The following is a 14,025-nucleotide window of genomic DNA, read 5'->3' as shown; positions in this document are numbered from 1 at the left end:
CATGCCCTTAAGCTATAGAGTCCACATCAGAGTGAGCATCATCTGAAAACATTGTTTTGCAAATCATCTCCTCCTTTGCTCTGCCATTTACCACTTGCTCCTCTGAATGTCCAGGTTTCATCACCTGCAAACAACCAAACATTTCCACCTGTCATCACCAGTCTTTGTGTGGATGTTCACCTCTCCATGAAAATTCTCCTCCTCTGGCAGAAGTCTGATTATACACTTCTGTCTGCAAGATTTCACATCTTCAACCATTCAGAACAATAACCACTTACAGTTCATCCTGAGTGCCTGAACCGACCCCCACCAGAGTTCCTGATTCCCCCTCTCCTTTCCATCTTTTAAATCAACTGTTGTGAGTCTGTAATTGTTGCTTGCTCCAGAGTCCATCTTGTGATGAAGACATAGAGGAAATAAAAATAAGGATAAAGGAGAAGTATGTATGTATGTGTGCAGCCAATTTTTATACATAGAAAAAAAGGTAGATTTTTGTCCAAATGTGCTTTAGTTTCCCCACAGAGTAGCTGACTTCTCAGACTGTGAGGTTTTCATTGTGTCCATCATAGAGACAGCCTAGGAGAAGAAACTCTGTGGCGCCGACCTCAAGGTAAAAATCTAAACACTTTGTGTCCAGGATGTGTGGGATCTCAGAAAATGCTAGCTGCCATTTTCCTGACCCTAGACCTGTACAAGTGCTAGATGGAGGGAAGGTCAGCCTTGATGATCCTCTCTGCAGACCTGATCTCCAGTCCAGAGTGGGTTAAGCTTCAGGTGGTTCTGACCACACCAGTGTACCAGCTGATCCACCTCCTGTCTGCATGCAGACTCATCCTTGTCCTGGATCGGTCCAATAACAGTCGTGTCATCTACAAACTTCAGGAGTTTCACAGACGGGTTCACTGAGGTCCAGTCATTAGTGTAGAGGGAGAAGAGGAGTGGGGAGAGAACACACCCCTGGGGGGCGCCGGTGCTGATGCTTCTTGTGCGGGAGAAGATGCTCCCCAGTCTCACCTGCTGCTGCTGGTTCTTCAGGAAGCTGTTGATCCACTGACAGGTGGAGGCTGGGACGTTGAGCTGGGTGAGCTTCTGGTGGAGGATGTCTGGTATGATGGTGTTGAAGGTGGAGCTGAAGTCCACAAACAGGATCCTGGCGTACGTCCCTGGACTGTTGAGGTGTTGCAGGATGAAGAGTAGTCCCAAGTTGACAGCATCATCTGCCGACCTGTTTTCCTGGTAAGCAACCTGCAGGAGGTCCAGCAGGGGGCCTGTGATGTCCTTCAGATGCTTCAACACCAGACGCTTGAAGGATTTCATGACCACAGATGTCAGGGCGACAGGCCTGTAGTCATTTAATCCTGATGATGTGTTTCTTGACCAGGATGATGGTGGAGTGTTTGAAGCTCATGGGAAACCCCCAGCTCTAAACACCTGTTAAAAATCTGAGTGAAGATGGGAGTCAGTTTGATAGTGTAGGTTTTCAGGCAGTAGGGGGAGCTCTCCTGGTCTTCTGATGCTGTAAGAGCCTTTTTACAACTTTCTCAGTGATCTTTACTGCAGACTGTAGTTTAGGGGAAAGGGGAGGATGTTGGTGGGTGATGCAGACAGAGCTTTTGTGTGGAAATGGGATATGAATGGCGGGTTTTTAAATCTGCAGAAGAAGCTGTTGAGGTCATCAGCCAGTCTGTGGGTCATCACCAGTGGGGGGAGTCCAGTTTAGTTTATTCATAAAGCACCAGTTCACGCTATATAAATAAACTGAATGTCATCTCAAGGTACATTACAAAGTCAAAATTCAGTCCAATCATCCAGATTTCAAGTCAGGTTCATTCATTCCAATTATTCTAACTATCAGTAAGATTCAGTTATTTATTCAAACTGGTTAAAAAGTTTTTCTATCTAAGGAAACCCAGCAGATTGCATCCAGTCAGTGACTTGCAGCATTCACTCCTCCTGGATGAGCATGTAGAGACAGTGGACAGTCACTGGCGTTGACTTTGCAGCAATCCCTCATACTGAGCATGCATGTAGCGACAGTGGAGAGGAAAAACTCCCTTTTATCTGTTAAGCCCTCAGGGATTTTAGAGCAATTCCTGCCTGAAATGACATAACTGAAATAAATCAAGTATAGCTCCACAGTTGTAAAGTCTAAATCCAAATGTTTGGTACCTGTACAAAGGTAAGACATAAAAAAAAAATTCCAAGTGGAACCAGTGTTGACACTGACATATAATAAGCTCATGAACACAATGGTAACACTGTAATGAGTCTACAGAATAGACTTCTCACCTTGAAGAAGAGGATAAAGCCTCAACCCAGGTAGTGGAGGCTGGGTCCTTTAGTGCCAGAAGGCCCTGTCTCCTCCTGGCTGTAAAAATACAGATCAATTATTTTCTACTGTACACAAAAAAATAATGATGTAATTCTATAACGGTAGAGTGGTATTGATAATGTGTCAATGATATAACAGCTATATAACAGGCCTTGAAGTCCTTTTGTTCTTAAGGGGGGGTTGCTAATGTAACCGGTTGAATCCATCACAAATAAGAACACAAATACTCCAAACAGCAGTAAGTACAAACGTAAAAAACGGCAACACATTGTTGAAATAGCTGACATGTAATGCAAAGTTACTGGGAATGAAACGTAACACTAAAGTAAGACCAACTACTGAACCGTTCAAAATCCTCACTGCTGTCTGAAGAATCTTCTACTTCGAGCTCACTGCCCTGCAAAAGTGTTTTCAATGCTTCCAAATTTTTCGTTTTACTCTTCTGCGACATTATAATGTTAAAAATTCATGGAAAAAAACACGAATCAACAAGCAAACTATGTGCGTAGCTAACCTCGGTTATGCACGGGAATTACGTGACCGGATAGTGTCTTACGAAGACGTGCAAAGGTGGGATTCTCTAGTTTCCACTGGTACCAAACATGAGGGGTTGGGGAGAAAAGCACGTGTTTCCTGAAGCATTTTACGTGTAGATTTGGATATGCCTGAAGTACCCCTAAGCATCATATTGTGTTTAAAGTCCTGTAAAACCAAACTTATTTGTGAAAAACAAATTTAACAAGTTACTTTCTAAACATTAAAGCTGTGGCTGCGTTTCACCAACTTTTAACGAAAAATGAGGATCCTTCCCAGAGGTTTACCAGTAACTGGTGAGTTGCCAGTTCGAAACCCCACTAACTCTGTTTCAGTCGTTTTGTCCTTGGGCAAGACACTCCACCTCTCCTTGTAAGCTGATGGTGGTCAGAGGGTCCGGTGGCGCTGATTGTATGGCAGCCTCACTTCTGTCAGTCTGCCTCAGGGCAGCTGTAGCTGCGTTGCAGCTCACCACTCAGTGAGAGCGTGGATGACTGACTGTATTGTAAAACGCTTTGGTCTCTGAGGACTTTATAACTCGCTATGAAAGTACAGGCCATTTATTATGAAGGGCTTTATATGTGAGGAGGAGAATTTTAAATTATATTCTGGATTTAACAGGGAGTCAATGAAGGGAAGCTAAAATAGGAGAAATATGATCTCTCTTTTTAATTTTCATCAGAACTCTTGCTGCAGCATTTTGAATCAGCTGAAGGCTTTTAACTGCATTTTGTGGACATCCTGATAGTAAAGAATTACAATAGTCCAGCCTTGAAGTAACAAATGCATGGACTAGTTTTTCAGCGTCACTCCTGGACAGGATATTTCTAATTTTGGCAATGTTCTGGAGGTGAAAGAAGGAAATCCTAGAAAACTGTTTAATATGGGATTTAAATGACATGTCCTAGTCAAAGTTAACACCAAGGGTTTTTACTTTATTACCAGAGGTCAATTTAATGCCATCCAGGTTAAGTGATTGACTAAGCAGTTTCTTTTTCAAAGACTTCTGTCTCCTCTTTAGAAGCAGAACCTCCAATGTTGTCTCACTTGCTGAGGATGAAGTAATCATCTTCAGGAGTACGTCAAAGATTTTATTTTTAATAGGATCAATTTTATTTAAGAAGAATCCCATAAAGTCATGACTGCTAAGAGCTAAGGGAATGGATGGCTCAACAGAGCTATGACTCTGTGTAAGTTTAGCAACTGTACTAAAGAGAAACCTAGGATTATTCTTGTTCTCTTCTATTAATGATGAGAAATAAGCTGTTCTAGCTTGGTGAAGTGTCTTTTTATACAACAGTAGGCTATTTTTCCAGATTAAGTAGGAATCCTCTAGGTGTGTAGAGCGCCATTTTCTCTCCAATTTTCTAACATTGGCGTTCAGCAGTTTCAGGTATGATTTGATGTCGCCCGTTCTGGCCCCTGGCAGACATTTGACTATGGTCGCTGGTGTCTCTAGTGCCACGTTTCTGACTATGGAGCTGCCAATTACCAGAGTTGGCTTCTCAATGGGTGTGTCTCTTGTTGTATAATGGATGTGATTACGTGGCAGTGCTAAACATCTGTGTATCATTTTCATTGGTTGTCATACAACATAAATACTGAATGGAGATGTTCTTCCACCAGAGACGAATTGTGTATGTCAGTTCCTTGTGGATCATCTGACCAAATAAAATACTGACATATTTGGAATTGGCTATCTCCGGCATCATCCTTTTTCCCGCGCCATAGAACATTACATGGTGTCAGGAGTAAAAGTCGTGGAACAAGGTAGATGTGGAAATGGACGTCGCAGGAGTACCTTTGCCTATTATGAATTGGGACGCCAGCAACTTCCCGGAGGTGTGGTGCAAGTTCAAGCTACATGTGGAGCTGATGTTCTCTGGACCGGTTTAAAAAGAAACAAGAGGATGAGAAATGCAGCTACTTTCTCCTCTGTGTCTGAGAAAAAGGAAGAGACATTTTTAACACATGGACGCTTGCAGACGACGAGCGGAAGGTATTCAGAACCTATTATGAATGCTTTGAGGCATATGTTTCTCCCAGAACTAATTATATTTTTACACGTTATAAGTTCCAAAGTGCAAAGTGTTTTGAGCAGTTTGTGACAGACATGAGGCTGATTGCAAAAGACTGCACTTATACCAATAATGAAGCGATGATAAGAGACCGTATTGTTTTTGGCATCCAGTCACCAAGGGTGAGAGAAAAATTGCTTCATGTGGGATCTGACTTAACCTTGGACAAAGCTAGAGACATTGCCACGTCTCATGAAATGGCACAACGCAACTAAGAGCTTGCAACAGTGGTGGCACAGAGGAGCAGGGTGTGCATGCCAGGATAAAACAAACAAATATTCTAGCCACATAACTAAGTCAGATACAAGCATGGAATGTCTTAAAACAGGCAGTTATTGTGGAAATAACACCCTAGGGAGAAGAGAAAATTGTCCTGCAAAAGGGAAGCAATGTAATGTGTGTCATAAGTGGAACCATTTTGCAAAGGTTTGTCGTTCCAGCCATGCAGGAGCTGTGTACTCAAGAGCAGACCAACAACTCAGATTCTGAAGATTTATTCATTGACACAGTTTTACCTAATGATGGCATTAAAGAGAGCGAGCATGCTTATGCAGACATCCAGGACTGAGGCCCAAACATGGCCTCAGTCCACTTTAAGTTGGACACTGGAGCCTCAGCTAATGTCATTCCCATACGTCTGTTCGAAGCACTGAACTTAATATATGCATTACAGTCTGCAAATCACCCGCTTTATGGATATGGAGAACAGCTTGTTCTGAAGGCCAAGTGCAACATAAAATGCCAACATAAGAATACTCAATTAATGCTGAAAATGCACATTGTTGACATATGTGCTCCACTAGAATTAGGTTTAAGGTCGTGTCTTGATTTTGGCTTAATTTAACTGGTTCTCTCTGTGAATAACTATCCTGAGATGCATATTATGGATGAGTTTGCAGATGTTTCCACAGGGATTGGACTGTTTCCTGATGAATGCAGAATTCATATTGACTCAATGCAATTCCAGTGGTACATCCACCCAGGCGGGTTCGTTTTGCCATGCGGGATCGCCTCAAAAAAGAGCTGCAGAGTACGGAAAAGCAACAGATTATTCAAAAAGTCACTGAACCAACAGACTAAGTCAACTCCATGGTTGCGGCTGAAAAACCGCGCACAGGTAAACTGAGAATATGCCTGGACCCTAAAGACTTGAACAAGGTAATGAAACGCCCACACTACCTACTGCCTACACTTGATCACATTACTCCTAAGTTAGTAGGAGCTCGCTTCTTCAGTGTTATGGATGTTAGATCAGGCTACTGATCTAACATCTACTGAGCAACTGAGCTAACCGAAGAATCATCAAAGTTGAAACATCAGGTTTGATGCTTCGTGAAATAAACTGGATGGAGTCATATTTCAGTGGATTCAGGTGAGAGTTAGTTCACTGTAGTTTGATACATTAATGAAAAGGTTTTGCATGGTTGCCACACATTTTCTGTACATCCAGAGCTGTGCATGAAACGCTTTGTGCCGTGCCAGGGTCCGGTTTCTAGAGCGGATCAAGTCGGTTTGAACCCAACCCAAACCCTGAAATGGACCAAAGAACTGCTCTCAGGACTACATTTGAACACCAAAATAGCAACAGAAATCCATATTAGATGAACCTTCTTCTTCCTTTGCAACTGCATGACTTTGTTGGTCCAGTCTAACAGATGTCTGTGTGATAACGAACCGGGCCAACTGAAGGCGTGGATTTACTCGCTTTTCCTAATCTATGGACCGGCCCCTGCCACCGGACCAGCAGTGTAAATGCGCCCTCAGAGAGGCAGACATCAGCTTTCTGAAACACTTTTAGTTTGGAACAAGATGCATCGTAACATCAGTTATTGTTCAATGTCTGCCTCACAAACAGAGACATGAGCCTTGCTGAAACACCACAGAACACAAGAGGTCCAGCTGAAACATCTGCTCTCAGTTCAAAGAGGTCCAGAGAAATGACTGAGGCTCTCGTCCTCAGTAAACCCGTCTGAGTTTACAGCTTTAACTCAGATGTTGGACGGGCCTCCAGTCCGTCTGTAGCAGCTGCAGCAGACTGTCCCTGCAGAAGCTGGACACCAGAGACTTGGCAGAGTGTCACTGTGGACTTTGCTCTGGTAAATCATAAAACTAGCATATAATCTACTCGGAGGCATTAACTGGGATTATTCTGACCGAAAGTGTCGTCCTGTGAACTTTAACCTGGGAGGAGACTTCCTGGTAGACTGAGGGTAAAAAAGACCTTTGAATTAGTTATGGGAGTATTTTTGATTTTTAGATTGTAGAATCCACTTTTACAACGTTATCATTTAGTATTAATGTTGGTTAACAACAACATATGGAAGAGAAATGATTAAAGTGAAATCTGAGTATTTCTGAAAGCAACATATTGAATCTTTTAGTTTTCAGCCGATGCTGCTGGTAGAAACAGTAAATATTATCAGCTGTACTGACCGCTGACTGAGTCTGTTATTGAGGAAGAAAAACTAATCCAGACACAGAAATTAGTCTCTACTGCAGCTCTGCTGTTTTTAACCTCGACTCATTTCTGGGAACTGACGCTGGAACTTGGCATGTACTAAAATGAACGTTTCGTGAAAGTGTGCCGAAATCCATGCAAACATTTTCAGTCAACAATAAAAAACTACAGAGAACTAAACCTCCCCTAAATCCACTGAAATATGACTCCATTCAGTTAAATTCATGGAGCATCAAACCTGATGTTTCCTCATGAGCTTTTATGGTTTAAACCAGAGCGATGAAACTGAATCATTCAGCCTCAATAACGTAACACACCTCAGAAAATGATGGAAACTGTGAAACTTCCTCTGTTTCTGTCACCTGTAGATGAAAATGCTCCTCGGTCTGAGCGCTGAGGAGCAGGAAATGCATGAGAATCATCTGAGGGACACTTTCATTCTCACTGAGAAGAAAACGGTGTCGGATCAGCAGATTCAGTTCAATTCAAAAATACTTTATTAATCCCAAAGAGAAATTAAATGTTGTTGTAGCTCATATTATGAAGGTTTCTTCAAAGAGACGTTGTAGATGCTGATGGCTGTGGGCAGGAAGGATCTCCTGTAGCGCTCCGTCTTACAGCAGATCTGAAGAAGCCTCTGACTGAAGACACTCTGTTGTTGTAGGACAGTCTCATGAAGAGGATGCTCAGGGTTCTCCATAATGTTCTTCATTTTATAAAGAATCCTTCTTTCCACAATGATCTCCAGAGGTTCCAGAGGAGTCTCCAGAACAGAACCAGCCTTTTTTATCAGCTTGTTGAGCTTTTTTAAGTCCCTGGTTCTGATGCTGCTTCCCCAGCAGATGATGGTAGAAGAGATCAGACTCTCCACAACAGACTTATAGAAGATATGCAGCATCTTGCTGCAAACACCAAAGGACCTAAGCTTCCTCAAGAAGTACAGTCTGCTCTGTTTCTTCTTGTAGATGGCTTCACAGTTGCATCTCCACTCTAGTCTGTTGTCCAGGTGAACACCGAGGTATTTATACTCCTCCACCACCTCCACTTCTTCTCCCATGATAGAAATAGTTTTTGACTTATTCCTGTTTCTCTTAAAATCTACAATCATCTCCTTTGTTTTAGTCACGTTCAAAATGAGATGATTGTTTCAACACCATGCCACAAAGAGGTCCACCACCTTCCTGTACTCAGCTTCTTGTCCATCTCTGATCCACCAACAACTGCAGAATCATCTGAGTATTTCTGCAGATGACAGGAGTCTGTCTTGTACTGGAAGTCTGAGGTGTACAGAGTGAAAAGGAATGGTGAGAGTACAGTCCCCTGTGGTGCTCCTGTGCTGCTGACTACCTGGTTAGACTCACAACCCTTCAGTCTCACAAACTGTGGTCTGTTTGTCAGGTAGTCTTTGATCCAGGAGATTGTTGAGGCCTCCACCTGAGTCTTCTGGAGTTTCTGACAAAGCAAATCAGTTTGGATTGTATTAAATGTTCTGGAGAAATCAAAGAACATGATCCTCACAGTGCTGCTGGCTTTGTCCAGATGACAGTGGGTTTGTTGAAGCAGGTGTATGATGGCATCTTCAACTCCAACTCCACAGCGATAAGCAAACTGATGGAGGTCCTGATGGTTTACTGTTTGCTTACTCAGGTGGGCCAACAGGAGTCTCTCTAGGACCTTCATGATGTGAGATGTCAGGGCAACAGGTCTATAGTCATTGAGGACTGATGGGTGAGTTTTCTTTGGTACCGGAACAAGACAGGAGGTCTTCCACAACACCGGAACCTTCTTCTGGGCCAGGCTAAGGTTGAAGAGGCTAAGGTGAAGGGGGTTCGAGCCGACAAAAGTTTGATTTTCAGTCAGGTTTGAGTCGCTGATTCATTCAAGTAGTTGTTGGTTTGCTGTGACTACAGATATCCCTCATGTTCTAGTCAAAGTCTCTCTTAGCGTTTTTCCGCCGACAGGAACCGGTTCTTTGACAGTCACAGCACCGTTGCCATGGTTATTAGGACACGTGATGGGTGACTTCCGGTTATTTATAATACTTTGAATATGTATTTAAGGACGGGGACCAGGCGGTCCGAGGGCCACGTGCAGCTACGTCAAATCCCCTTCAAGTTAGGATGTATGAAGGCTATGTGTGCTGTGACGTGTCTACGCACAGTTTCGTACATCAGATTTATTTTTGTGCGCCGCAGGTTTCAGAATTCGTCCCTACTGCAAACTTTTAGTATGAAGGCTGCTCTCTCTTTAGGACATGAGGCCCTGGACACCAGAAACAGGGAAGCGTTAGATGGAGAGCAGCAGGAGAAAGGTGGTGGAGATGTTCAAAGAGAAGAAAGTCTCTCCAAAATGTGTTCAGATGTCAATCAGGAGTTAAACTGAACTTTTTATTCTGGACCATTTAGAGGTCCGAAGTTAGAGGATAAAACCTGACTTCATTTATAAATGTCTCAGTAAAGTTATTAATATGTCGAAAACACATAGAAATGTAAACATGATTATAAACTTATTTTTAATACTTAACCTCCATCTTGGCTTTATTAGTAATATTTACTCATTTCATTTTTACAAATGTCACACATTTAACTCATGTTACTTGTTTATAATTTCATTAAATGTCATTTTTAACCTCAACCTCAGTGTTTTTCATTTACTGCATCATTTCTTCTCTGTTCCTTCCTATTTGGACCATGAAGGACCTTCTGTCACCACAGCTGCTGAATTTATTCCCTGCTGTTAACTTTTCAGAAGGTCAGAACCATGTTTGGACCAGTGAATGACAAGAAACTGAGATGTTGTCCCATAGCTACAGCTGAGCAAAAAGAAGTAAAGCAACATGTCTCTGGAGCTCTTAAAGCCACACACAGCAGATGAACAATGTTCTTCCACTGTAGTAGAAGGAGGAAGAAATAATGTCATTGGAGGAGCTGAAGTTCAGTGGGCGGGGCCACTTCAACTCAACCAATCACAGAGTTTTCTGCTTCCACAGCAGCTCTGTCTCTGATCTTTACTGCTTCATGTCTCTGTTGTCTTTGTCATCAGTCCAAAGACTCAACAATCAGTGGTTTAACAGTGTGTGAGGTCCTCTAGTGGATGATGTGGAGTACTGCAGGTTCTTGTACAGAGTTCTGGTGTTTCCTGTCACTGTGGGCCTCACAGCACAGTAGTACACAGCAGAATCTGTCACTGCAGCAGAGATGATCTGCAGGTCCATCTGGATGTTTTCATCTCTCACTTTAAAGGAGAAACCAGGAACTGGCTGAGATGTTTCTGCTCCAGTTCCTGAGTGAGAGATCAGGAACTCTGGTGGTTTTCCAGGATACTGGCGGTACCAGAAAAACAAATCACCTCCGGTTGCTTTCTGAGAGTAATTGTAGGACAAGTTAACTGAGGTTCCTGCTAAAATAAACTCTTCATCCTCAAGTGGAGTGAGATGTTGGCTGCTGACCCCTACAAGAAGATAAATCTGTTTTTTACTTTATTTCTAAATATTGGAAATAAATAAACATGTCTAAACGTTTTAATCACTAGTTTAAAACATCTAGATTCAATCTGACCTGTTAGAAGTGAGGCGATGAGCAGAGAAAGTCCATAATAGTCCATGTTGAGCAGAGTAGATGTTTGTGTGTTGAACTGTGTTGAATGAGGAAGTTTGAGTATCTTCTAGAGTTCAGTAACATCTCAGCTCCTCCCTGAACTTCTCAGTTCCTCTTCCTCCTGGTTAACAGGTTCTCAGCTTCTTCTGCTTTCTGGTGGAAATATGAAGTTTTGTTTTTATCATCTTTAATAGAGAGAAATAAAAATGGAGAATTATTAAAATGACTCATCAACTTGGGGTCAGTTTGAAGACCAACTTCTGCAGAGACAGTAGTGAAGAAAGACTACCTCACTGGTTCTGATTAATCAGTCGAAGAAGGAAGCTGAGCTGGACTCTGGAGGGTTTTTTCTCTGTAGTTTGGTTCCTGGAGACAGAACTGTGTTGGATCGAGCCTGTAAACCCAGGGCTGAAGGTTGTTTTATGATTAGTCATTTCAGAGAGACACTTTGGAAGGAGAGAGGGAGGAAGATGGACTATGTTTATAGAAAGTATGAGCAGCTATTATTATTCATTATCAGCTCCTTCAATAATCTGGGTTATTAGAGGAATTAATACTGAAACAACTGGAGATTTATAACCAAGCTCCTTCCTGTTCTGTGTTCACTTTCTGTTTCCTGTCCCTTCTGTTTCTGGATTTAACAGTAACCATGAACTGAGGCATATATGTGTTTGTCTGTGACAACTTCCTCCACCCAGACGTTTCTCTAAACAAAGTTTTTTTTTATTTATTTAATTTGTTTATTGTTTATTTGATAGGGACACGTATGTTTCCTGAAATCATGTCACACACTATGACATTTTAGCCAAGGCTAATTTTCAGTGCCTGTCCCTAGTTAGGCTAATCCTAACCCTATCACACATACACCATCACACATACACCATCACACATACACCATCACACATACACCATCACACATACAATATCACACATACATCATCACACATACAATATCACACATACACCATCACACATACACCATCACACATACAATATCACACATACATCATCACACATACACCATCACACATACACCATCACACATACACCATCACACATACACCATCACACATACACCATCACACATACATCATCACACATACATCATCACACATACACCATCACACATACACCATCACACATACACCATCACACATACACCATCACACATACAATATCACACATACATCATCACACATACAATATCACACATACACCATCACACATACACCATCACACATACAATATCACACATACATCATCACACATACACCATCACACATACACCATCACACATACACCATCACACATACACCATCACACATACACCATCACACATACAATATCACACATACACCATCACACATACACCATCACACATACACCATCACACATACACCATCACACATACACCATCACACATACATCATCACACATACATCATCACACATACACCATCACACATACACCATCACACATACACCATCACACATACACCATCACACATACAATATCACACATACATCATCACACATACAATATCACACATACACCATCACACATACACCATCACACATACACCATCACACATACACCATCACACATACACCATCACACATACACCATCACACATACAATATCACACATACACCATCACACATACACTATCACACATACACCATCACACATACACCATCACACATACACCATCACACATACAATATCACACATACACCATCACACATACACCATCACACATACAACATCACACATACACTATCACACATACACCATCACACATACACCATCACACATACACCATCACACATACACCATCACACATACAATATCACACATACACCATCACACATACACCATCACACATACACCATCACACATACAATATCACACATACACCATCACACATACACCATCACACATACACCATCACACATACACCATCACACATACACCATCACACATACAATATCACACATACATCATCACACATACACCATCACACATACACCATCACACATACAACATCACACATACACTATCACACATACACCATCACACATACACCATCACACATACACCATCACACATACACCATCACACATACAATATCACACATACACCATCACACATACACCATCACACATACACCATCACACATACATCATCACACATACACCATCACACATACACCATCACACATACACCATCACACATACAATATCACACATACACCATCACACATACACCATCACACATACACCATCACACATACACCATCACACATACACCATCACACATACAATATCACACATACACCATCACACATACACCATCACACATACAATATCACACATACACCATCACACATACACCATCACACATACACCATCACACATACACCATCACACATACATCATCACACATACATCATCACACATACACCATCACACATACACCATCACACATACACCATCACACATACACCATCACACATACAATATCACACATACATCATCACACATACAATATCACACATACACCATCACACATACACCATCACACATACACCATCACACATACACCATCACACATACACCATCACACATACAATATCACACATACATCATCACACATACACCATCACACATACACCATCACACATACACCATCACACATACACCATCACACATACACCATCACACATACAATATCACACATACACCATCACACATACACCATCACACATACACCATCACACATACACCATCACACATACACCATCACACATACATCATCACACATACATCATCACACATACACCATCACACATACACCATCACACATACACCATCACACATACACCATCACACATACAATATCACACATACATCATCACACATACAATATCACACATACACCATCACACATACACCATCACACATACACCATCACACATACACCATCACACATACACCATCACACATACACCATCACACATACAATATC

At 41.9% G+C, this 14,025-nt stretch overlaps 1 gene segment (V, D, J or C); it reads right to left on the bottom strand.

Annotated features, from left to right (window-relative positions):
* The window catches only part of LOC124869325, a 57,155-nt gene extending 45,260 nt beyond the window's left edge, over window positions 1–11,895 (bottom strand). Inside the window, 2 exon segments of the V gene segment in view lie at window positions 10,960–11,151; window positions 11,288–11,895. Coding sequence covers window positions 10,960–11,005 — 46 coding nt within the window.
* Between the last annotated feature and the right edge of the window lie 2,130 nt (window positions 11,896–14,025).

Source organism: Girardinichthys multiradiatus, chromosome 6 (assembly GCF_021462225.1).
Source record: "Girardinichthys multiradiatus isolate DD_20200921_A chromosome 6, DD_fGirMul_XY1, whole genome shotgun sequence".
NCBI classification, from domain to species: domain Eukaryota; kingdom Metazoa; phylum Chordata; class Actinopteri; order Cyprinodontiformes; family Goodeidae; genus Girardinichthys; species Girardinichthys multiradiatus.
This window is presented reverse-complemented; position numbering and strand designations above follow the sequence as displayed.